At 33.2% G+C, this 25,239-nt stretch overlaps 2 protein-coding genes, 1 non-coding gene and 1 pseudogene across 8 annotated transcripts; 2 read left to right on the forward strand and 2 right to left on the reverse strand.

Moving 5' to 3' along the window:
• Positions 1–1,516: 1,516 nt before the first annotated feature.
• On the forward strand, positions 1,517–4,329 carry LOC146949678 (D-amino-acid transaminase, chloroplastic-like). The gene is made up of 5 exons (XM_085745618.1): positions 1,517–1,622; positions 1,788–1,840; positions 2,387–2,562; positions 3,004–3,677; positions 4,010–4,329. The coding sequence occupies exons 1-5, from the start codon at positions 1,589–1,591 to the stop codon at positions 4,105–4,107; spliced, it is 1,035 nt and encodes a 344-aa protein (XP_085601744.1). The 5' UTR covers positions 1,517–1,588; the 3' UTR covers positions 4,108–4,329.
• A 235-nt stretch (positions 4,330–4,564) lies between these two features.
• On the forward strand, positions 4,565–4,760 carry LOC146949679 (U2 spliceosomal RNA). The gene has a single exon (XR_015029371.1). It is a non-coding gene; the product is annotated as a U2 spliceosomal RNA (small nuclear RNA).
• Positions 4,761–5,999: 1,239 nt separating this feature from the next.
• LOC146949680 (uncharacterized) lies at positions 6,000–17,865 on the reverse strand. 6 transcript variants are annotated; one of them, XR_015027355.1, is made up of 22 exons: positions 17,766–17,865; positions 16,999–17,127; positions 15,387–15,443; positions 14,257–14,284; positions 14,048–14,170; positions 12,762–12,873; positions 11,644–11,681; positions 11,491–11,544; positions 11,003–11,071; positions 10,755–10,871; positions 10,412–10,480; positions 9,886–9,965; positions 9,466–9,597; positions 9,113–9,386; positions 8,749–8,838; positions 8,348–8,437; positions 8,100–8,264; positions 7,626–7,750; positions 7,405–7,554; positions 6,699–6,823; positions 6,444–6,617; positions 6,000–6,340 (listed from the first exon to the last, which is right to left on the reverse strand). XR_015027355.1 is itself a non-coding variant. In XM_085745622.1 (22 exons), the coding sequence occupies exons 2-22, from the start codon at positions 17,091–17,093 to the stop codon at positions 6,301–6,303; spliced, it is 2,190 nt and encodes a 729-aa protein (XP_085601748.1). In that variant the 5' UTR covers positions 17,094–17,127; positions 17,766–17,865; the 3' UTR covers positions 6,000–6,300. The 6 variants fall into 6 exon arrangements, 4 of the variants coding, with proteins under 4 accessions (XP_085601748.1, XP_085601745.1, XP_085601749.1 ...); XR_015027354.1 differs by having other exon boundaries at positions 9,113–9,389; XM_085745622.1 differs by having other exon boundaries at positions 7,405–7,537.
• A 4,837-nt stretch (positions 17,866–22,702) lies between these two features.
• LOC146949681 (3-hydroxy-3-methylglutaryl coenzyme A reductase 1-like) lies at positions 22,703–23,683 on the reverse strand (annotated as a pseudogene).
• Positions 23,684–25,239: the final 1,556 nt, after the last annotated feature.

Genomic DNA, 25,239 nt, shown 5'->3' on the forward strand with positions numbered 1-25,239 from the left:
AATTCGTCATTTAGTAAAGCTCATTAATCACTTGAGCCAAATTAATTTAGCTGTTGTAGCTCATCTTTGAACCTAAATAACATTATTTTTTACAATACCAAAAAAAAATGGAATTATTTTTTTGTTTTTAGTTGTGTTAAAACATGTAATATTTTTAGTTGAATGCTCATTCTAGGTTGAACGTAGGTTTTAGATGTCATTATTATTTTTTTGGTATGATGTTTGTAATTTGTATTTCTATTTTAAAATTTCCGTTATTTTTTTTTTTGTGTTTAACATATAATTTATCCTTTGCTTTATATATGAATTATTTTCTCTTTTTACATTTGTTTGTGTGAGTCAACATTTTTTTTTTTACATTTATTTTATAGGTGCAAATCAATATTTATCAATGGTTGAAGGAAATCGAACGAGATTTGGTTCAAGTCAAATGAACGAAATTTTTTAACCGTACGACGCACGGGATAATCACTAGTATGTATACTTTCGGATTGGGAGTAATGCAGTGGCCGAGTAGTAGCAAAAAGTGGGGTGCAAATAATAGCAACCGAATATATTTTTTATACTAATTTTGTGACAGGTTCATCATGTGGACTTGAACTTGGGTTTTTGAGGAAGTCATTCTAGGTTTGATTCGGCCTTATGTTGCAATAATTTATGGCTGTTGCTACACACACACAGACATATTACTAACCACACCTGAATTTGACTAAAGTACTTTTTACACTAAAAAAACCTCTTCCTAATTTTTTTAAATTATTTTCTAAATAACATAATGTCCTTCATAAGGTCTACAATGGACCAATGCTTAAAAATCGTTTAAACTGTATCAACCCTTGATGTCATTCTTGGTAAATAGAAACTTTTGATATTATTCATCTTAACGACGGAGCTAATTTATATTGTGTCTCAAATTAACAATTTTTTTTTTATTAATGTCTCAAATATCTACTTTTTTTTATATAGTCTCAAATATCTACTTATATTCGTTTTATCTTGTTTAAGTTGAATCATCATCAATTAAGTGACCTTCTTAGATGTATAGAGGACTCTTAACTTCTATTTGAAGTTGACGTCTCCAATCATGATCAAAATTTAGAATGACATTCAATCGGACACCAGACACGAAATGGATACATCGACTCCGAGTATAATTTAAGAAAACGACATGATTCATTGTAATCATATGCATTGGTGTCGGATACGATACATATCTGATACCAAGACATGCCTAATCCGAGGATTATATGTGCTTCATAGATCAGTAGACCACGGGTGACACTTTTCCACTAGCAACATAATGGCTAGTTATTCCATCATTATCATAATGACGAAAGATGGTGGTTTCCAATTGTATAACAACATCAAAATCTGAAAGCAGACACAGCAAAGTGTTAATTCCGTCCTAAACAAACAAACAAACAATAATTTATACAACCACCTTTGTCATGTTCTTCTGTTCTTTTCCTGCTATCAATTACTATATCACCACCACCACCATTCCTTCTCTTGCTTTGTAGCACTTCACAAAGTACACAGTGGTTTTTTACATACATATATTTGTGATTTTGAATTTTTTCTTTACTTCATGGGGAACCCTACTGAGACCACTGCAACCTCTGGTGAGTTGGGTTGCCTTCAGTTTTTGTGATCCTATTCTAATTTGAAACTTTAATGGTCTTGCTTTACTAGTTCATATTTTGGTTGAAACTTTAGTGATTATGAATGTATAATGTTCTTATTGTATATGTTTTGGCTAAATTTGTTTTCTTTCTTGGTGTGTATAGAGATTGAAATTGATAATGATTTTAAAGTTCACGTGTTCTCTTCATCATCTGAGGTGAGATTTTCAACCTTCACTTTTTTGTAGTACCATCTTATAATAATGATAGAATATTAGTGTCCTTCGATACATATAGCTGACTTTACCTAGTGGAATAAGAACTATGTAGCATCGGCACTTCATTTTGAAAATGTCTCTGGTGTCTGACATATGTCCTTATTTGACACTGACACGACACTACGCATGTGGTTACATTAAATCACTTCTATTTTCACAAATCATTACATGTGTCGTTCGTTCAATACATGTAGCTGACTTCACCTAGTGGAATAAGAATTATGTTGCATCGGCACTTCATTTTGGAAGTGTCTCTGGTGTCTGACATATGTCTTTATTTGACACGACACTACATATGTGATTACATTCAATCACTTCCATTTTCTCAAATCATTACCGATGTCTACGTGTTACCGTTTTAGTGTTAAGTGTCATATTCAGTGCTTCAAAAGATAAGGCGTGTTGTTTTTGTAGTTATATTATTTGATTAACTACTACAATCAGTAAATTAAAGTTTGCAAGTTTCATTGGCTTTACATTCTTCAGTTACTAGAAAAGCTTCATCAAACATGGAGTTCGGTGGAGAAACAACCATATCCAGCTATGTATTCTAGTGTATATGGAGGTATCATACTTGATCCAGCAATGATGGTAATCCCAATAGATGATCACATGGTACATAGAGGCCATGGCGTGTTTGATACTGCTATTATGTTTGAAGGGTAATACTAATTTTTGTTTTCTTTCTTGTAACAAAGCTTTGTTAAATCAAAAGTGGTTGGCCTGAAGTAGTTAAGCTTTAGTTAAGGTTGAATCACTTGGGGAGCACCCGAGTTCAATCCCTAACTGGAATAATTTTTGGTCAGACTTTCCTTACCACACAGTCGAAGTCCAGATTATTCTTGCTTTGTTTGGTTTGGCGGTGGAAACCCAATTCTCGCTTCCCAATGCATGATTTGCCGTGACTTTCTTGAAGCTGAGAATTGTAGAGTTAGACTTGCCGTGCTTTTGGCCATTCGTAACTTTTATCCAAACAGGCACTATGATTTATGTGCCCTTTTCCCCTATAGGAACTGTAGAGTTAAAAAAATGCATTATTGGTTTTACTTTGAATGTTCATATTTTTCTCTTATCTTGATATTTATGTTGTTTGTTTTCTCAAGACACCTCTATGAGTTGGATGTTCACCTTGACCGTTTCTTAAGATCAGCCTCAAAAGCAAAGATATCCTCGCCTTTTTCGCGATCAACTCTTCGCAGCATTCTAATACAACTAACGGCGGTATCAAAATTGAAGAAAGGAACTCTAAGATACTGGTTAAGTGCAGGTCCTGGAGATTTCTTACTGTCATCTTCAGGATGTCCAACACCTGCATTCTACGCAGTAGTCATTGATCATGATTTCTCTCAGTGCAAAGAAGGTGTCAAAGTGATTACTTCCAGTGTACCAATGAAGGCACCTTTATTTGCAACAATGAAAAATGTGAACTATCTTCCAAATGTACTTTCCGTATTAGAAGCTGAAGAGAAAGGTGCATTTGGTTCTATATGGATTGATGAGGTTGGTTATATTGCTGAAGGACCAAATGTGAATGTTGCTTTCATAACTCAAGAAAAGGAACTTGTTATGCCTTTTTTCGATAACATTCTATATGGTTGCACTGCTAAAAGGCTTCTTGAACTTGCCCCAAAGTTGGTTGATCAAGGTGTTCTAAAAAGTGTAACTACTAAAAATCTGACTGTGGATGAAGCTAGAGATGCTGTTGAAATGATGTATGTAGGAAGCACACTTCCTGTCTTGCCTATCATCATGTGGGATGATCAACCAATTGGTGATGGTAAGTTAATGGCAGAAATTATCTGTGTATATCTATCCTTGTTTGGCATGAAGCATTAACCTTTAAGCTTAATCGATATGAATCTCTAATATTGTTTATTTTCAATACGAGTCTCGTCTTGAATCTAGTCTCTTTATGTTGAATCTTGATTCATTCTGATGACGTTAGTAGATGAAATATGAACTTATAATTTTTCCGTCCCAATTATTTTTTACTTAAAAATTGTCATATTTCTATTAGTAATGTATCTTACGATTCATAATAAGATTCAATTCACGATTCGGAAAATAGGTCTTCTGATTCACAAATCTTGATTGTCTATGTTATTACAGGTAAGGTTGGAGAATTAACAATGTTACTTTCGGATTTGCTATGGGATGATATGGTAGCTGGCCCTGACACACAGAGAATACTTGTTCCTTATGTTTAATGAACCTACAAAATCATTTGGGAATACATGTTCCTTATGTTCCTTGTTGTATTGATTTACAATGTAGTTTCTGTTTTGTATTTGCATTATGTAGTTCAAGTGTGAACAAGTCCTTTTATGTGAAGCAAATTAGTCCTTGAACTGTTTCATTTTGTTGTAAACAAGATTTTGCACTATAGTGTGCAGACTCATATTTGAATATTTCTATGTTCTTTGCTACTATACATTGCATGCATTTGTTTTCTAATAGTTTTGTATCTGCAACAGCAATTTTAGCATAAGTTTTCCGATGATAAAAATACACTGTTTAATCTGGTGTGATATTAGATGGTTTTCTAGATTTGAGTCAAACATAGTAAGGATGCGTACAATAAGAAATCGTCCCACATCGAGGAATCATGAAAGCAGCATAGAAAATGTCAGATATAAAAGCAGCAGCTAATCTTTCTTTCAACTCATACCTTTCTCGGCCTTTTGGCTAAGATCAAGTGTAGTATCTGTTCTTATCAGTTTAATATCTGATATGTGGACCAATGGTTCACACGATATTAAATTACTTTTTTGAGGGGGAGAGGTCATTGCAGTAGCTTGCTACTCGGCTTCTCATGTGTCGCTAATGCGTTGCACTATAGCATTGGCTTGGCGCACCCCACCAATTCAAGTTCTAAATTTTTTTTATTTTTGGCAATGGCCACATAGCATAGCCAGTTCAATTGGTTAGACCATTAAACCTAAGGTCTTTAAAAATATAAAAAATTTACTTAGAAAAGACATCATATACTAAGATTTTCAAAATCAAAATTAATAAAATCAGAAATACAAAATTGATTGATTTATTAGTATTTGTTTATCTGTCATTGTTCTATGCACCTGAGGTTTCAATGTTTTGTCTTCATCATCGAAATGCTGTGTATCAATTGAAGAAAATAATTGTTTAAAACTTTTAATAAATTGTTTGATAACACGGTTATCAAGGCCAAATACATTTGTTTTATAGCCCTTGTTCTGCATCTGGTTTTGGATTTCTTGCTATCTAGGAATATACAATTAAGCAATTTAGATCAGATTAAAGAAAGAGATAAATGATAATTCATATCTGCAAATTTTCCTACCTTGTTCAAGCACCAAGAAGAATCTTTCATGTTTATTTTAATCTATGTTGCATTAACCATATCGACAGAAGGCATGAATTAACGAGAAAATAATAATTTATTGGTGGCATCTAGTATAATTTGCTACATTGTTTAAATTTATTTAAACACATCTTAAATTGATTTATACAATTATTTATTTACTTGTAGTTAACCAAAGTATCAAGGAGAGGCTCAGACTAGGTTGGGAGAGTGTTTCCTATCTCCCCACTGTGGATGAGTTATGTGAACAGTTTGATGAGTGATGTTTCACATGTCATTTATCTTTTTTTTCTTTCCCTTCATCTCTCTCTTAAGAAGAACAGTGCAGAAAAGCATTAAACTTGCAGAACTTGTCCAATAAATCTTAAACCTTCCACAGCTAATGACTTGATCTCTAATAGTTGATGCAATTATTTGAAAAAATTAAACAAGGAATTCCTATAATAGTTAGTTAACAAAGAGAAAATTACATAATTTAGGGTCAAGAATGCAAATTTTATTAATTTGGGAGAGAGGCTGGGTGCTGTCTTGAAGGGAGGATGAAGATCCTGTTGTTTAGGTTCCTAAACAGTGGAGTCCCTTTCTTCATTTCTCTTTGTTTGAATTTCATATGTGAAATTCTTCAAGTTTAGTCCCTAAAAAAAGTACTCACTTTTAGTCTTGATTTGTATTTTATATAGACTATGTGAAATTCATTTTTTGTAAAAAAGTATTGAACAAAAACCTGTGAACTGATAAATAATGGGGAGAAAGGGGTGATTTATGCATTAAATTGTTCTCCCATACCCAAAGAGAAAACTATTGGAATATAAGAATCAATGAAGTCTGTTACAATTTGTATGTTACTGTGAGAAAACCTTAATTATACAGCACTACTGTCACTAATCACTATCACTATGAAAGATAAAAAATAAAAAAGAAAATCAATTTGATTAACAATAATACTAATAGAAAATTGAAAAGCAATTTCTTATAATGATATATATGTACATTTAATCAAAATAAATGCATCAAAATAAACCACACACAAAAATGACAAAATAGTAACTTCTAACTTGGCTCAAGATTGGTTTAGATCCCGTGAGGTTTGGCCTTGCCATCTGTGAAACAAAGAATCAATATTATTCACAGGCATGCTCCAAGCCATATAATTTACAATTTATAGTAAAACTATTCAAAGGGAAAAATGGTAACTACAAGAACCTTGATAGAAGAAATCTTGCAAGTGGGCTTAAGTTGCTATTTGGATGAGGTTCCTTGCTATGTTGTTTCCTTCGGTTATCAGCCTCTGCATTTTGGGTTTCTTCGGTTGACTTGGCCTTGCTGAATAGTTGACTTGCCAATCCTTGCAGGTCTTTCAATGAATCTTCCTTTGAACTGCACATACAAGCGAATGAGAGAGATACTTTCGTTTTCGCTAAAATTGGTTTGTGTAATATAAATTAGTAGAAGGCAAACCTTGCTAATCTCTGAAGCAATTTTTTGACAAGAACATCAGAGGATCTAGGCTTTGTGCCCTCCATATTTATTAAAGAATTGATAACTGCCCGCACAATTGGCCCTTCTGGATCGTCAGCAATGGCCTATATAGCAAACAAAAACATTAGCAATGGCCTAAGCAACCAACACAAACATGCTACAACAAATAATAACAGATTAGAAAAGATTCTATTCATACTCTTAGTTGTTGAAGCATACAAAACCTTCCATCTTATCATATAAAAATTTATGTGTCCAATTCTCAGTACCCCAACCCAAGGAAAACATAAGTTCCCTCATGATTTAATCTATTCTTTCTTTTTAATTTATGTTTACATTCATGATATAAAAAGTATGCGTGTGTAAAAAACCATCACGTAAAAATCATCATATTTTATTAAATAGTAATGGTAGTCAACTTTAAATGTATAGTTAATAGTGTTGGTGCATCATACTCACTTCATTTCCAATAAATTAAATCCTTATCATTTACAATAGATGTAACGATAATTTAGAACAGTCCAGAATCAAACAAAACAAAATATTGTCTGAAAGAAACCAAAGTACAGTGCAAGATGCTCTACTTGGCATAGCAAGCTAATTTAGAACGAGAGGAAGGCACAACACAAGTTTGTTCTAACATACAGTTGGAAATAATAAGGATCAAATATACGTATGGCTTCACCTCTTTTAATGAAGGAATGAGTAAGACTGATAACGGCGCTGACGATGATAATATTCTAGCACTTTCTTCATCATCGCTGGCATAATGCGATTTTGACATGCCCCTTTGTGCATCAATATATTCACGATATGATCTGGAAACAAAATGTTCCTTAATAATTTACAGTCAAAACTTTATTTCATCAAATGAATTTTATTTAACCATTATTGCTATAGAAGTACCTGGAAGAATCAGTGCTGCTGGTCATTTGGTCTCTTTTGCTTTCCTGTATATCGCTATTGATTTTCCCCCGGGAATGTCTTTCCCGAGCATTCACTTTTCGACCTCCTTGGATAGCAGCCTTAGCCTGTAGAGACGAAAGGGTAAGAACGTGTTATTTATAAGAAATACCAATTTGACCAAGTAATCACAAACATGTGTCTCCTGTAATAATAAATGGCTAAATATGCACAAGAAAAAGTAAAAAGGGTGCTTAAAAAGTGGATTAAGAAGCAAATATACCCTACAAATTGTGTGGGTAAACTAGCAAATATATAAAATGGGAAAATGCAATGGTAACTGTTCTTTGAATAAACCAAATGCATCGTGGAAACAAACTCATGCAAGAAATGTTGGAGGGGGAAAAGGCTCATCATGCCGCACATTGATCAACTCACAAGTGAAATCACAACTTATATATTACAGAAGAAGAGAACCTCAGCTAGGTTTGCAGCACTGTCTTCAAGGGAGGCATTTGAGTTTCTGTCATGAAGTCCTAGTCGGGACCTTGGAGTCCGTGGAGAATCAGAATCATCATGTTGGCTACGCAAAACAACGGTTCCACTCGTAGAATCATCGAAAGAAGCATAACTGCTGCTGGACTACATTGCATTAAAATTCTCAATAAGTGACTGCAAAGATGAAAAATCAGTTTCTTATCAGAGTTACTCAGCTTGAATGCTACCTGGGAGCTCTGATCACGAAACACAGATGGCTTTGATCCTTTCGGAGATCGAATAACAACAGTTCCTGATCCATTCTCAGACAATTCATCCTGTAAATTGAAGATTTCAGAAGATCAAAACATTTTATGGTTGTTTAAAATGAAACTTCATCGAGTTCGTATGAAATCCATCTTTAATTTATGACTGAAACAACTCATTCACTTAAGATCCAAAGAGGAAATCTCTATGTGATTATACCACCACAGACATTTTAATCATTTTTAGTGTATGCTAATAAATCGTTTGGTGGCGACAAAGGATGGACACAGAATCTGATGCTGCTAGACAACAATGGATTAAAATTCACATTGACTGCACAAATGATCAGTTTCTTATCAGAGTAACTCAGCTTGAGCACTACCTGCGAGCTATGGTCACGAAACACAGATGGCCTTGATCCTTTGGGAGACCGTACAACAACAGTTCCAGATCCATTCCCAGATAATTCATCCTGCAAAATCAATATTTCAGAATGCATTTTACATACGGTTTGACAAGGTGAACTCCTTTAATGATTATAAAACCAAAGACATTTAAGTTGTTGTTTATTTCAGATAAAATGGGTAGCAATATAGGATGAAAAAATATAAATATATCCAATATTTTGTAAATACCAAAAACACCTCGAGGTTCCTCTTTAGAGATATGGCTACTCAATATATCATTCAATTCATTAAGTTCATTTTCTGTAACAAAGACAGATATTCATAGTAAGAATCAATTACATCTTCAAACTGATTATCCGGATGCTCGTGATGGTATGGAGCTCTAGGATCTTTTCCTAAGGAACTTTCAAGTGATTGATTGGGTGCACTTCTATTGCCATATCCCCCTTGATAGCCAGCGTCTAGAGCTTTTCTTTGGGTAAGCTGATTATATGAAACGTCGGTTTTCTTATCTCTAGACTGAGGTGGCCGCGAAGCATTTCGAATGGTTCCAGTACCCTCCGATTCACCAATGCTAAAGTCCCATTCAGAACTTTTCAAGGTTTTACCCTGACTGCTGTAAATTACAAACTGTTAACAAAAGAAAAACAATTTTCAAAATGAAAAACCAGTAGCCAACAATCACAACCAACCTGGGTCGACTAATTTCTTCAACTCTAGAATCTCTTGCTACCTTCATAGTACTCGATGCCTCACCCATCCCTCTTGCGCCATTTCTAGATGCCTCCAGGTCTTCCTTAATTTGGTATTTTGGACGCTCTCTACTGTGAAACCACAAGGCATGATCTTGTCAAACCACGAGCTGGGAAATAATATTATAAATTTCAAATGAAAAAATTTGCTAAAAACGCACGGTGAAAAGGATTTCAGATTTTTTTTTTTTTTAAAAGATAAAGGATTTCAGATGTTACTTTAAGATCTCAGCATTTATTTTTCTAAGATACACTAACTTCAGGATAAATACAACGAAGAGAAGAAAAAAGCAGCTAAAAGCAAAAAAGAGTAGAAAATTTTTAACTAAATATAGCAAGATATTTATCAATAACTCACACCTTATTCTTTCCAAAAGCTTTGGACTCTTCCTAGCATTCCGAATAAAACGGTCTTTGAGAAGTTCCTTAGCACTTGGCCTCTGGAATTGAAACCATTACAAGAGAGAAATTAAGAGATTGATATAGATGAAACAACTTCAACAGTTCCAAATCAAGCCTAGTTTAAAAAAGCCTTTAATTAAGGAAACTAAATAATCCACCGCTTCAAGATAATAGTGAGAAATTTCAACAGGGTCAATAATTCTAGTATCTTTGTTCTTGTTAAATTAGGATGCAAACTATAGAAATCAAAAGCTAAATAATTTAATTAATATTTCTTATGGAGCTTTTCTCAATAAAAAGATGTTCCAGACAAAGCATGATAAAATAAAATTGGATGTTCTCACACAATTGACAAAATTGAACATTTTTCTCAAATTAAAACATAAAAAAGAACCTGTTCAATAACAAATATATGAGAACTACAAGTATTGTCAAGAGAAACAAAGAAAACAGTAGCAGGTGTATGGAAAGCACAGACACTTGCCTCAGCCGGAACCTTCTTCAAACATGATGAAACGAATTCTTTCATGGGGCGAGAAAAATGCTCATCTAGCTGTAGAAAAGGATATTAAATGTCAACCATTTGTTTTCATTTCCTATTTTCACTAATAATTAGAAAATTTCATTTGTTTTCATTTTGTATAGTGTTTTCAAATATTTATAAAAGAAATGACGAAAACAAATTGCAATAATATTTGAGACAGAATCCAGTGTTAAAACATGAGATAAAAACAGAAATATTTCCAAACATCTCCACTAAGAACACTTTGTTGGCTTCAGATAGTTCAAAACAAAATAATGATTTGTCTGATATCGAAGAACACAACCTGTGGAGGATTTTCTCGGGGTATGATGAATAGCACCCTCATGGGATGAAGATCAGCAAGTGGAGGCTCCCCCTTTGCCATCTCAATTGCAGTGATCCCCAGAGACCAGATATCTGCCTGCATATACAGAATCACAGAGATGATTCTTAGGGTAAAAAATGAATTTAGGGCACAATGACAAAATAAAAATGGAAGCACAGAACCAAAGAATAAGATAACAAAAGAGTAGTTGAATACTATATTACAACCTTCTCATTATATCCCTCTGAGTTCTGAATAACCTCAGGCGCCATCCAGAATGGTGTTCCTACAAATGTCTGTTGTTATCAAATATATTAGAATATCCAGTCAAAGACGAAAATAATAATTTAGATTCCAGTTCCACATATTTTTCGTTGTAGAAAGCATTCGATGCACTTGCTTGTTCTAGTAATGACAAAAATTTAGATCTATTAATAATAAACCAGCAATTTGACATTCAGTTTTCTGAACTCATATCACACCAAGACACGAAATACTTAGCACCACATTTCTTTCACTTGGTGAGTCTATACATTGATTAGATTACCCAATTGAAAAAGGCACTATTGTGCTCTTGAGAGGAGGTTAAGAGCGAGATGATAAATTATAAAATAACAGACGTAAGTTTAAATTTAGATGCAACAAATAAATATTATATCAATAACCCATCCATGTTAAATTGATAAATGGTTTAACCTTGATGAAATGTGTTTACCTTTCTCCTTGATATAGTCCTTGTCAACTGTGCAGAAACACCAAAATCTGCAACCTGGTGACATTTTTTACACAAGGTTATTATGTGCATCACTTTTTAAGTCATATGAAATAAACAAATAGGAATTATAAACTCTTTCAGAGTACAGCATACCTTTACATCACCATTCTCTGACAATAAAATGTTTGCAGCTGCATAATAGATATGTAAATAATGTCAATTACAAAGTTAAATGTAAATATGTAAAAAAAAATATTTCCATGACTACAGAACTATGTTAAATATCCAGAGGATATCTTATAATATCATATTTATATCTTCAAATAGTTTAGAGTATCTTAAATCATCTCTTGGTAATAGTTTCCATTATCCTTAATTTTTCAGATTTTGTTTTTTTGTTTTATTTAATTAGGATTAATAGTCTTCTATTAGTGTGTGTGTGTGTGTGGGTGTGGGTGCGCGTGTGTAAACTGTTGTTTCTAGAATTTGGGTTTGAATCCAACTTAACCCCAGAAAACTGACTTCTAAAGTGAGGATTACCCAAGCCTTACATGCACAACTTAGGTCATATCTCTAATCGATGTGGGACCTTCAACACACCCCCTCACGCTTAGGATTAGACATCAGAAGCATGGACTAATACGGGTGGAATAACCTGATCTTGACACCCTCTCACACGAAGGACATTTTTTTTTTGACAAAAAAAAAAAGTGCAGGTATAATAAAACAGATCATGGCCAACTAACAGATCAAGATAGGCTAAGATACCATTTTAAAATTTTGGCGATAGGTCTAACTAAACCCCACAAAATTAGTGTGTAAGGTGAGCACGGCCTAAGCTTTATAAGAACTACTTATATCTTTGAATAGTTTATAGTAACAAGTAGTATAGAAGAACTCTAACGAATAATTTCTATATTTCTTTTTATATATTTTTTTTATTTGTATCCTTATTTAATTATCATTAGTAGTCTTTTATAAGTACAAATAGAACTCGGTTCTTTGTCGTTTAAATCACATCATTCACACAAATATCAAGATGATTTTAGTGCATGTTTAAAAAACCATTAAAACAAGATGAAAATGCACATCTACTTGAATTTACAATTCATAGATTTGATATTATCATGTCCATATAACTTTGGAACGCGAGAAAACCTTGCACAACTCATATCCAAACATGCTATTATTATTCTAAGTCGTCATCCTATGCCTAAACCCTATAATTTTGTCACTGCATATGGAAGAAAGAAAAGAAACTTTAAAAATACCTTTAATGTCTCTATGGATTTTTCCTTCGCTGTGTAGGTAATCGACAGCATGCAACAAGTCACGAAGAATGTAAGCAATTGACATTTCATCTAGGGGAGGACCTGATTGGAGCTACAGAAGCAAAACCAGCATTAACTCCATAGAATAGCAAACAAACACCATACAGCCATACTGAAAATTGATGTTAACACATGTAGAAAAAGATGAATAGTGGCACACAAAAAAAAGACCCTTAAAAACGGTAAGGATCCTCTCCATTTCTCAAAAGAAGTGGAGGCCTCCATTACTGATGTTTTGAGTGCGTAAGGGTCTAATACTACACAATATATGTCACCATTTTAAATAATATAAGCCTTTATAAACAAAAGACCTCGGTAATGAAGGCCGCGGTAATGAAGGCTTCCAGTTCTTCTGATTTACCCCCCTGTACAAACAAAATAATTGGGATTCCAGCCTTGTAATTTAAAGATTCTTTGCTTTTAGACCTTCAGAGCATTTGACTGTACAAAACAAATGATGTGGCAGAGGGTAAACCAAAATTCACCCAAATGACAGGGGGCAAAAGTGCCTTTAATTCTGTAAATTGATGCCACAAAGGTCTAAAAGAGAAGAATCTTTAAATTACAAGGTTGTAATCCAAAAAAATATATTATAGGGGGGTAAACCGAAAATCGCTCAAATGGCAAGGGGTAAAAGTGCATTTAACCCTAAATTCTATTGCCGTTGACAATGTCAAGGTTTTTATACTTAAAACATATATGGTACCATAGATAAGGAGATATAACTAAAACATCTAAATTTTTATTGAAATATGCATCGTTACAATCCAGTTTTACGCATATTATTTCTTTGGTCAAGTCCATATAAGACGCGATAGGGTAGCCAATCCCCTTCCCTTAAACTCCCAATGGAGTCTGAACCTTTAGTCCAAAATGGAGCACTAAGTGCTCGCCATTGACATTTTCCCTGAGCATTCAGCCTGAATGTCTATACATCCACTTCAAGTTGTAACCATTTTGTCCTGACAGTAATTGTGCTCTAAGAATTCATGTAACAATTTTCTCTCTAGATTGTTTATTTGTCCTCTTTTGGTGTAAAGCATTTTTTCCAAGGATTTCCACCCTTCTCCCGGTAATCTTCTCAGTCACAGAATTGTTTTTCTTTTATAACACACGTGGAATTAAATTGAATTACACATTGTTTAAGGACAAGCAGGGGAAGTTTCACAAATAGAAGCATTACTGAGCAAGTGAAAGGATAGAAGAAATAAATAGAAGTAACCTACTAGGTCAGCAACAGAGCCGCCAGCCATATATTCCATTATTATCCATAGTTTCGTTTGATTGAGAAAAGAACCATAATACTCGGTAATGTATGGACATCGACATTGTGACAGAACAGAAATTTCCTGAAAAAAATGAATTGATATGAAAAATTTAATCATTTGGGTGCATCAACTGTGAAGCCACAAGGAATCCCATAAGATGATTATACCTTCTGAATATCGTCAATGTCATCTTCTCTGTAAAGGGCCGAAGTGAAAGGAAATACAAATTAGAAAGTAGTAAGCATGAAATACAACTATGAGCCTAACTACAAAAATGTACTCACAGAATGTCAAACTTATAGACTCATTACAAAATGAGGCCCACATGCTTTGCTATTTGTTCAAAACTTCATACCTAACATGAAATGTACATAGTAGACTGATGATATAAAAGACTTCCATGCTCCATCAATAAAGTTCAATAAATTCAATGGATACATGAGGATCAGAAAATTGCTACTACATCGCAGTACCTATTGTATGGATGCCAAATTATACATCACTCCTCACATGTAGATATTGGAGCCTAATGATGATAATATCTGTATGCATTAGATACTTTTAATCAAGATAAGAGCTCTAAAGTCAGACTCTAACTCCATGCATATGAAGTCCTACACAGTCTGAATGGTAACATTCCTTCTAATTTACATTGCAGACGAAGATTGTTTGTTAAGGCGCAAATCAAGCACCTTGAATTTTCAATGCCCATTTGACTAACTTCAAATTTCATTACCAGACTTTTGCCTACTGACCCAGTGTCCTAATCCTTTATGTAGTTGAGTCAAAATGTTTCTTAGCCCAACCTCAACATATTTCACTTCTTCCACTTGCAGTTTACAAAAGAAGACGAGGAGAGCAGGATATGGGAAAATTTTAGGTGAAAGAACTTTTAGATTGTGCTATCTGGTTTTCAACTAAATGTCAAAGGGAGAATGATGCAGAACATCACTCCTTTTTAAAGACAGCACAACTCCATTAAATTTAAAAATAAAATACCCAAACAACTCCTGCAGATATTCTTATTTTACTTATCTTCATTTTTTAAGGGTGTTGGATACCCTTCGGTAAAGTAAGTAAACTGGATCCTATCAACAATGATCCCTTACCACATCACTGGAACACAATCGTAAGAAGTTAGAACTACTTCATTAAGGTATAATCGAATATATGACGGGAGAAAATTCTTTTATCAAATGCTCCTATAAAATTGGTCAGCGCCCCTAATGTGGCCAATACTTCAGTTCCTTGAATTGGAATGTTCTTGAAAATAATAGAAGGGGGACAACAAACTTACGATTCTTCCAAATCAATCACTTTGATGGCAACTTCTTTGTTGAGCTCCTTGTCAAACCTGAAAATAAGATAGTATGACAAATCGATAAACAACTCATTGTCCATGTCTAACTTAAGGCCAGTAAATAGAGAGATTTGGAGAACAAAAACTAGTTCTTTAGAACAGATAGTTTTACATATTTGGTATTACAAAGACAACTAACAAAAAAAAACAAATATATTTTTGGAAGTTCCTCTAATGTATTCTTTTATTACTATTTTCTTCTTGAAAGTGCTCTATAAACAATATCTTCAAACTTGATAGAGTATATTATTTTCTGGCATCCTTGCAAGCAAAATTCTATTGTCATATATGAAAACTAACACAACTTTAAAAACTGCACTCTGCACATTAGGTTTCAGTTTGCAAAATCCAAGTGTCAGAGAGTACCTCCTATATAGGGATAACATAATCTATTTAGTACTATATATATATATATATATATATATATATATATATATATATATATATTAAGCTTTATTTGTATATAAGCTCTCATATAATTTGCTTCCTTAGTTTCCTTGTATGATATGTTGCGCTTTGGGGTTTCTCAAGTAATTCAATAACTTATTTGCCTGAGTAAGTCACAGTGATAAAACCCTAACACACCTTTCTAAATTACTTTCCATATTCAAGTCTTTCTAGACTAAAATTCAAATCAATTGGAGAATGAGAAATCAATTAAGATTTTGAGGAGTGACAATGCAAAAGAATATTTCTCCCACAGATTTGTGTCATGTCTGTCCACTCATGACATCTTACATCGATCAATGTGTACAACTCGACAAAATAGAGTAGCTTAGAGAAAAAATTCCTATCTTAATTGAGGCTGCAATATGTTGTTGTATACAAACACGCCTTTGTGTTTAAGGGACTGTTGTGCCTTTGGTGGTTATCTGGAACAATGAAAAGCAAAATGTGGCCGCTCGATCCAATGTTGGGCCCGAATAGTAATAACACTGGTTACTTCTAAGCTTACACAGGGAACAAAATTACATTACGAGTTGAGGTTTGGAAATACTGATCAAATGAAAATGGACTGTGATAATCATGTAACTATCCACATTGCATCAAACCCAGTCTTTCATATAAGATCCAAACATAGCAATTAATAGTCACTATTTATCACGGAACAAGTTCTTGCTAAGTAAATACCAATTGAGTTTATCAATTCTAGTGATCAGATTCAAGATGTTCTCACAAGCCTCTTTGAGATCCAAGGACAAAGTTCATTTAACTAAGTTTGATGCATATGATTTGTAATGACAGTTTGCATCCTCTAAAGGTTCTATATTTACACTAGCATTTGCAGATTTCATACACATTATATCATTTCATAATATCAGATGGACTTCTGAAAGAACAAACCTAAAAACTTTATCCCCGTAATAATTGAATTCTCAATATTCCACCGTCAGAATCAACAATACAGAAAGTCTTACATCAAGAACTGCTAACTACCCAATTGTATTGCCAATGTGCACCTAGATCTACTCTTTTGATTTATTGTCAACACTCGAAGGCATTTTGATTTTGCAGGGAACATGAAACCAGTTCTAAAACTAACACTTACCCTTTATATACATCGCCAAATGAACCCTGTCCAATAAGCTCCAACGAAGTGAATCTCGTTCCTGTTGCCTCAACTAGACCTGCTAGATCCTCCATTTTTAACAGCAACTCGTTAATGCCTCATACACATCTGAAACACCAAACAACCATGAGCTTAAAGTGAAATTCAAACATCTTCAACTCCCCCAACACTCTCCAAATTCAATCCATCAAAATTAAAATAAAAAACAGACTTTTTCATTCAAAATATACAAATTTTCAAAACAGAACTTGCACGCAACATAACGAAATTAAACAAACAAAAAAAAAAATACGAACTTTTACACAAATTGCACAACCCCATTTCACAAGCAACACAATTTCTGAAGAAATTAAATGAAAGAATCAAAACCCATCATAGAAATATAATACAGAATGAAGTTGAATTCAAAACATCACACTTACGAGCAACATAACAAAACCAATCCAAAAATCCAAACTTTTTACACAATTGCACAACCCCAATTCAAAAGCAACACAAATTCGTATCAAAGTAAATGAAACAATAAAAACCCATAAAAAAAGGTGAAACTTTAGACTGAAAACAAAGCATAACAGGTATGAGAAGTTAGGTGGGAGGGTGCAAAAAGCAAAATTGACTAGCCAACAAAACGAAACAGTGCGATAGAAAGGGAGAGCGAAACAACAACAAAGAAATCGAGATTTGATAGAAGCATTTGAATGAATATCTTGAAGCATAAGATTGGGGAAATTGAGATTGAAACTTACCAATGGTTTAGGGTTGATTGATGGATCTGTTGATGAATTTGAGAGACAGAGAAGAGTGTGTTGTGTTGCAGTTTGGAGGTTCCTTCAACGATCGAAGAACAAACTTTGTCTTGAATTTTTTTTTTTTTAATGATAAAATAAAAATAGATTTTCATATGTTATTTTTTTTTATTTTGTCAAGAAAAAAATATTATTTTTTGATGGAAAGATTTTCATAATTTTAGAAATTGTGATAAAAAGTATTTTTTTTTTTTGAAGGAATGATAAAAAAATTATTATTTCTTTGATAGAAAGGTTTTCATAATTTTAGAAATTAGAAATTATTTTCTATCAATTTTTTTATTAAAAGGAAAATAAGGGACAGGAAAAAATGATTGATATTAATAGCATTAAATTTAACCAATCGAATAGCATATGGGTTGTCTTCTCGGAAGGTACGAGTAAAAAAGACTATCCAAGGAAGATAAGAGAGCTTTCTAATAAGGGAAAGTAAGTTTGCATGGGGATGAAAATCATGCTTGTTAGTATCAGCGATCAGATCCGAAGTTGACCGAGAATCAAGTTTCATGATGATAGATGGATAACCAAGATCTCAAGCCATTTCAAGGTCTTTCTAAATAGCCAAAAGTTTAGCCAATAAATTTGACGTTCTACCACAAGATCCAAAAAAAAATTGAACCCAAATTCTCATATTGTTTCTTTGAGGCCTCCAAAACCTGGATTATCATGATTACCAAAAGAAGAGTCGTCCACATTCACTTTAATATATCCTTTAGGGAGATTCCAGCGAACTTGACAAGTCACATGATGTTTGTTAGTGGGACTGAGCACATGGACCATTGAAGAATGATAAGAGTGTATAGTGTTAACTGAAGCCAAAGTATCTTTCTTCAAAATTTGAAATATATCTTCGTGTCTATTTCGTCAAATCTCAAAATTGGTTTAATGAAAAAGTGTCTGCCTCACTAATAGCATGATTTTAAACCAAATATGACAATTATGCATGTAAAAATCATTATATTTTCGATCAATTTGGATGGTCAAAATCATGAATTGGTCTAAAATTTGTACCTGGAGACCTAAATCGTGTAATTAGAAACAGAGGGAGCAACGTTGCAGTTTTTCCAAAGCAGGGGGACCAAAACTATATTTAAAATAGTTTTCTACATTAAATATGAGAGTAACATTGTTCAGAAGTGACTTATGTGAGACGATGATAGTATATTTTTTTTTGTGAACGGGTATCTCTGGTCTGCATACAACTACAATGACTAATCCATCGAGTCGGATAAAATCTCTAAGAGTGGCAAAGCTCCCTCTTAAGTGATTTAACAATGTTGTATTCTTACGGCTGGATTTAAACTCAGTGCATTCAGTTAAGATGGAAGGGATCTATTATCATCTCATTTAAGAGTTATTAAGTGGAGGATCATGATATTGTGACAAAATGTATAGTTTTCCCTTTTTTCGATGAAAAACTGAAATTACAATGAAAGTTAGGGAACAATGTGGGGGAAAAGAGGTCTATCTACAATCATAAAAAAGTAGCGAAAATAAAGGATAAGAGATGGAAACTCTAACAAATCAAGTTTGTCACCATGACATAGATTTGAAAGACGGTCAACACAATGACTGACTTCTTAGCAAATATGTTTGATCTCATAATTCCAGTTTGGTCGATCTATAAGAGATAAAGTTTCAAGTAGGAGGGGAAGCAGGTGGAGGTTGTGAACCTTCTTGAATATGATCATATTAACCATTGCAAGGTAGTCCATCTCAACAATGATGAGAGAGAAACTTAATTTGCTAGCCATTCTCCAACCATTAGATTCAGGCAGATTTGGACGTCCACTCAGCGTCTCCAACAACACCACACCAACACTATTAAAATTAACAATAGATCTTTATGTCTTTTGAACAATGGTAGTCAAATCAACATTAGTGCTCTCAAAGCATTTTTTATTTCTAGCGCATCATATTTCAAAACATTTTTTTTCCAACCACTCCTGAAAAGATACATATATGAGATTGTGTGAATTAAATACCATATCTAAAGGGGGAGAAAACCATATTAGCTTTGACCAATAACACATCATAAAGATGTGTACAATTTTCTCGTTATGATGTTTACCAAAAACACACAATGGATCATAACTAATTCTTCTTTTAAAAAGGTAATTTTTTACTGGTACTTTTGCATGTAAAATCCTCCAGGAAAAATGGTCATGTATTCGAATAATTTTTATTTTATGCAACGTTTTCCACACTTGTTGATCAATATCATTCCCTGGTTTATAGGACGTTGCTACTTAACCCCTTACTTTTAAGAAATGACATGAGCTCTTCATAGAAAAAAAAAATAGTAGATCATGAAGCACCCCATACAAACTCATCTTGTAACTGGGATAAAGATAGTGGATATCATGATGCATGAGATCTGAGACAGACATAATATCACATTTGGGAGGCTTAGGAGACCAAGTCTTACGGTTATTTTGATAAAGAACTCGATTGTCATCAATTACATTAATTAGAGGGTTAATATGTCTTTACCCCCCTGTAATTTGGGCGAGTTCCGGTTTTCCCCTTGTAAAAAATTTTGTTAAGATTCCGACCCTGAAATTTGAAGATTCCGTCGAAATCACCTCTGGTCGAATCTGGCACACGCCAAGTGCTGACGTGGCGCGCCACGTCACCTTTTTATGATGACGTGGCACGCTGACTGTATAATTTTTTTATTTTTTATTTTTTTTAAATGGTACACGTGGCATTTTTTATTTTAATATTTTTTTTAAAAGAATAAAAAAAAATTCTTAACAAATAAAAAAAATACCGAAAAAATTTAAAAAATTTGGTAAAATTAATAAAAATGAAAACAAAAATCTGGAAAATTTTAAAAATAAAAAATAAAATCTGGAAAAATTAAAAAATGAAAACATTCTGGAAAAAATTAATAAATTTCGAAAAATTCATATTTCCAGATTTTTTTCAATACCGGAAAAATGAAAAAAAAATTCATTTTTTTCGGAAAGTACTTATCATTCAACCGTATAACATGATTTATATACCGGTGTCAATCAATATACATTGTATCCTGTTATTCAAACATGGTTTTTATAACCGTATAACATGATTTATATACCGGTGTCAATCAATATACATTGTATCCTGTTATTCGAACATGGTTTTTATAAATATGATTAATCTTCAAATTTTTGAAAATGATCAATCTTGAAATTTATGAAAAAAGATTAATCATATTTACAAAAACTAAATTTTCGAAAAAAAAATATGAATTTTAGAAAAAAATATTTAAATAGTAGAACAAATATGAATTATGTTTGACTCAAATACCATTGAAACTAGTAGACACTAACATACAAAATGTTTTGAGCAGTTTGTATGTTTTTCGAAAAAAATATGAATTATGTTTGACTCAAATACCATATTTTTTTTATCTTTTTTTTTTCGAAAATTTAGTTTTTGTAAATATGATTAAATCTTTTTTCAAAAATTTCAAGATTGGTCATTTTCAAAAATTTGAAGATTAATCATATTTATAAAAACCATGTCCGAATAACAGGATACAATGTATATTGATTGACACTGATATATAAATCATGTTATACGGTTGAATGACAAGTACTTTCCGAAGAAAAAAAATATTTTTTTTTTCATTTTTCCGGTATTGAAAAAAATCTGGAAATATAAATTTTTCGAAATTTATTAATTTTTTCCAAAATGTTTTAATTTTTTTAATTTTTCCAGATTTTATTTTTTATTTTAAAAATTTTCCAGATTTTTGTTTTCATTTTTATTAATTTTTTCGGTATTTTTTTTATTTGTTAAGAATTTTTTTGTTTTTTTTATTCTTTTAAAAAAAACATTAAAAAAATTTTTTTAAAATTTTTTTAAAAAAAAAAATTTTTTATTAAAAAAATAAAAATAATTATACTGTCAGCGTGCCACATCATCATAAAAAAGGTGACGTGGTGCACCACGTCAGCACCTGGCGTGTGCCAGATTCGACCAGGTGTGATTTCGACGGAATCTTCAAATTTCAGGGTCGGAATCTTAACAAAATTTTTTACAGGGGGGAAAACCGGAACTCGTCCAAATTACAGGGGGTAAAGACATATTAACCCTTAATTAGATGACCATTCTCGACTCTCTAAATTCTAATTTTCTCAATAACATCCAAGCGAACTTGCAAATTACTTCTCAAATTATAACCAATTGAAGATCTCAATAAATTGCTCCTAAGAAAATACTTTGCTTTAAAACATTGTGAGATCAACAAATAGTCATTATACATGACATCCCACCATCGTTTAGACAACTTTGCAAGGTTAAGGTCATAGAATGATCTAAAGCTCATCTCCCATTTACTCCATATTATATGTTCATCTTGTTTGCTACACAACCAAAACTTACTAATCATGCTTTTAGTATGCTCACATAAACTCATGGAAGTAGAAAACAATTCATCACACACGTAGGAAATGCTTGAACCACCGATTTGATCATAGTTAGATAAAGGTTTAATAGGTCATTTGGTCCTCTAATTAATTTCCAATTTTCATTTTGGTCCCATAACTAATAAAACCCACGTTTCGGTCCTTCAATTATACGTCCGTCAGTCAAATTGGCCATGTTCCGTTAATTTTAACCCCAAATGTCTAAGATGGACCAACATTGTAAGTGGTCTACCAAAGACATTATTAATTTTTTAATTTTAACCATTTGATCTATTTTTGAAAACAGGAACCGTTGGATCACAGATGTCTATTGTATCATACGGTGAACCATCAACAACTAATTATTCTTTCCTTTCTTCATCTTCTTCATTCCTCTTCTTTATCAAATTCATCATGTTCTTCATTCATCTTCATCAACATACCCAGAAAATAAAAATAAAAAACTGAAACTCACAATCATCTAAAATTTCATTACACAACTTTTCATTTGAATCTCTTCTTTCCCATTCGAATCCCTTCTCCTCTTCATCCTTTCCATTCAAATCCCTTCTGTCAAATCAAATCCAACATCACAAGCTTCTCTTCTCTTCTAACCAGATCCAACATGACAATTTCATCATCCTTATCACCATGCACAACACCAAATTAAAAAAAAAATCAAAATGAAACAACTGACCGGAATTTGAACAAACCCTATCGGCATCTCACAACATTATCTCAATATCGAATCGTAATCGAAATCTTCCAACGGTAAACCTTATAGAGATTTTCTAGTTATTGTTTGCACCTCTGAATTTACGACAGTCTGCTAGTCTAGATTCTAAAGAATACGACGGAATTGAACCGGTGACTACTGATTTTGCAATTTCCTCGTCTTCCGATGAGAGATTCACCGCTACAACGTCATAGATCTTCACCGGAGCTACAAGTGGAGTTACCGTTGCCGGGGGTTGGTTTACGCTGGTGTCGACAAGTGCTGCTGGACACGGTCGTGGTTTTCGTGATTCTTCTTTAGCGTGAGAAGTAACCTAGAAGGTAAACGGCGGATGCTACAAGAGAATCGATGGCGGCGGTTTTGGAGACTGTGACGACAAGAACAAAAGTTTCAGTACGGATCTTCTCATGCCAACGGTGGAGGAGAAAATACGCGACGAAGAAGAAGAAACCGAAGAAAACTGCGTTAGCGACATAGAGAGAAACAGTCTGTGAATTGAGGTTTTCTCCGGTGGTGGTGGTAAGCTTCTGGGTTATGACGTTTTCGCCGCCGGCGGGAGAACGTGGAGGAAGAGATTTAAGTTGGAAAACCAGAAGGAGAAAAATGGAAAGAAAAACCCAGAAGCGAAAAGCAAGGGAAAGGGATTTGAAAGTTTTTGTTTGATTGCTTGGAAAATGAGAGGGATGGATGAAAAGTTGGAGAATCCTTGTGCTGTAAATTAACATATGAATGAATGAGATAAAATTAAAATTGTAGATTAAAATTAAAAGTTGTTTGATTGGTTTGATAGGTGAAGAAGAGGGAATTTTTTTTCCTGGTGATGAAGATCCGAGCAAGAAGAGGGAAGATTGAAAAGTGAAAAAAATTAGGTGCAGAGGGTTCACTATTAAATACAATGGACATGCAATCGAATGGTTAAAATTAAATCAAAAATATTAAACGTTAAAAAACTAACGAAAGGGACCAATTTGACTGACGGACGTATTATTGAAGGACCGAAGCGTGGATTTTATTAGTTACGGGACTAAAATGAAAATTGGAAATTAATTAGGGGACTAAATGACCTATTGCCTTAGATAAAATCGTATATTGATTTCTATACGGTATTCTTTCTTTATTTATGGGACTTTATAAACGAAAATAGTATTATAAAGGAAAAAGAATCAATGACAAAAACAAAGAAACCTATTTTTTTTTGATGAAAAACAAAGAAACATTGCTAGAAACGTGTGGTTGGATTCACCACCAAAAAAAGGCACAGGTGGGTTGGGTGGGAGAACTTCTTATCCCACCTTTCAATCATCTCATGCTTCCTCCAAAATCCTCATTTTATCTCCGTTTAGATTATATATTTTGATGTGTGTTTTGGATAAACCAAACTAATTTCTTCATCGGGTTCATCTATGCACATCCTGATATGTTCACAAGTATTGAGTCGATCAAACTTTCCCGAATAGCATGAAAAAATCTCGTCAAGGTAGCGTCTAACTTGACCAGTCCCTTCGAACTATACTGACCAATATAAAGAATATGGTTCTTACGTCGTCGTCATTCTGGAGTTTCATATGGATGAACTGAACACACTCATATGAGTCGATCGACATACAAGGATATTTAACATTGTTCACCCTTCTTGTGTAGCCATGGTTGAGACAATAATCTATTTGCTCAAGTTGATCCTGAAGTCACACAGTGTAATATCCATATGAATCCTAAACATATTGGGTTCCCCCTTGTAGTAAACTGCAACTACGTTAGTGTTTTCTTCTAATGAATAAATGCTCATGCTTTTGTGGTGTGGATTGTAATTAAACTAACACACCAATTTATAGTATTTGTGCATTGTGGACCATGAAAACTGAATGTGTATTACAGGCCACGAAAAAACTTATATTTGACTGGTTTTGATTACATTATCTGAATTGTATTGAACCCTCACTCCACAAGTTTTTACTCATACTAGATATTACTATGTTGACGAGTTTCATATTTTATAAAGTGAATGGATAAACTATTGTTATGATTTGTATAATCCGAACAAGGGATTCACAAGATTTTGCAACATACACACTTTCTAAACATAATATAACAAAAAAGAATAAAATGTGAGAAAATAGAACATCATATAATAATAGGGTTAAATGTGTTTTTGATCCCTATAAATATACCAACTTTTCGTTTTAGTCCCTCTAAAAAATTTCTTCAACTTTTAGTCCCTATAAAATTTTCAATCACTACTTTTGGTCCCTATTTTGAAGTTAATTTTTGTATTTTGAAATGA

This window comes from Medicago sativa, chromosome 2 (genome assembly GCF_051527215.1).
Source record: "Medicago sativa cultivar Bolivia chromosome 2, Bolivia_mono, whole genome shotgun sequence".
Classification (NCBI taxonomy): Eukaryota; Viridiplantae; Streptophyta; class Magnoliopsida; order Fabales; family Fabaceae; genus Medicago; species Medicago sativa.

Coding starts and splice junctions, on each gene's coding strand:
- LOC146949680 (XM_085745619.1), bottom strand. CDS start 17,093: ATGGAGGATCTAGCAGGTCTAGTTGAGGCAACAGGAACGAGATTCACT. Junction 8,839..9,112: donor CGGATAATCAGTTTGAAGAT/GTAATTGATTCT, acceptor TTGATTTTGCAG/GATGAATTATCTGGGAATGG. Junction 8,438..8,748: donor TTCGTGACCATAGCTCGCAG/GTAGTGCTCAAG, acceptor TTCAATTTACAG/GATGAATTGTCTGAGAATGG.
- LOC146949678 (XM_085745618.1), top strand. CDS start 1,589: ATGGGGAACCCTACTGAGACCACTGCAACCTCTG. Junction 1,623..1,787: donor TGAGACCACTGCAACCTCTG/GTGAGTTGGGTT, acceptor TGGTGTGTATAG/AGATTGAAATTGATAATGAT. Junction 1,841..2,386: donor TGTTCTCTTCATCATCTGAG/GTGAGATTTTCA, acceptor TACATTCTTCAG/TTACTAGAAAAGCTTCATCA.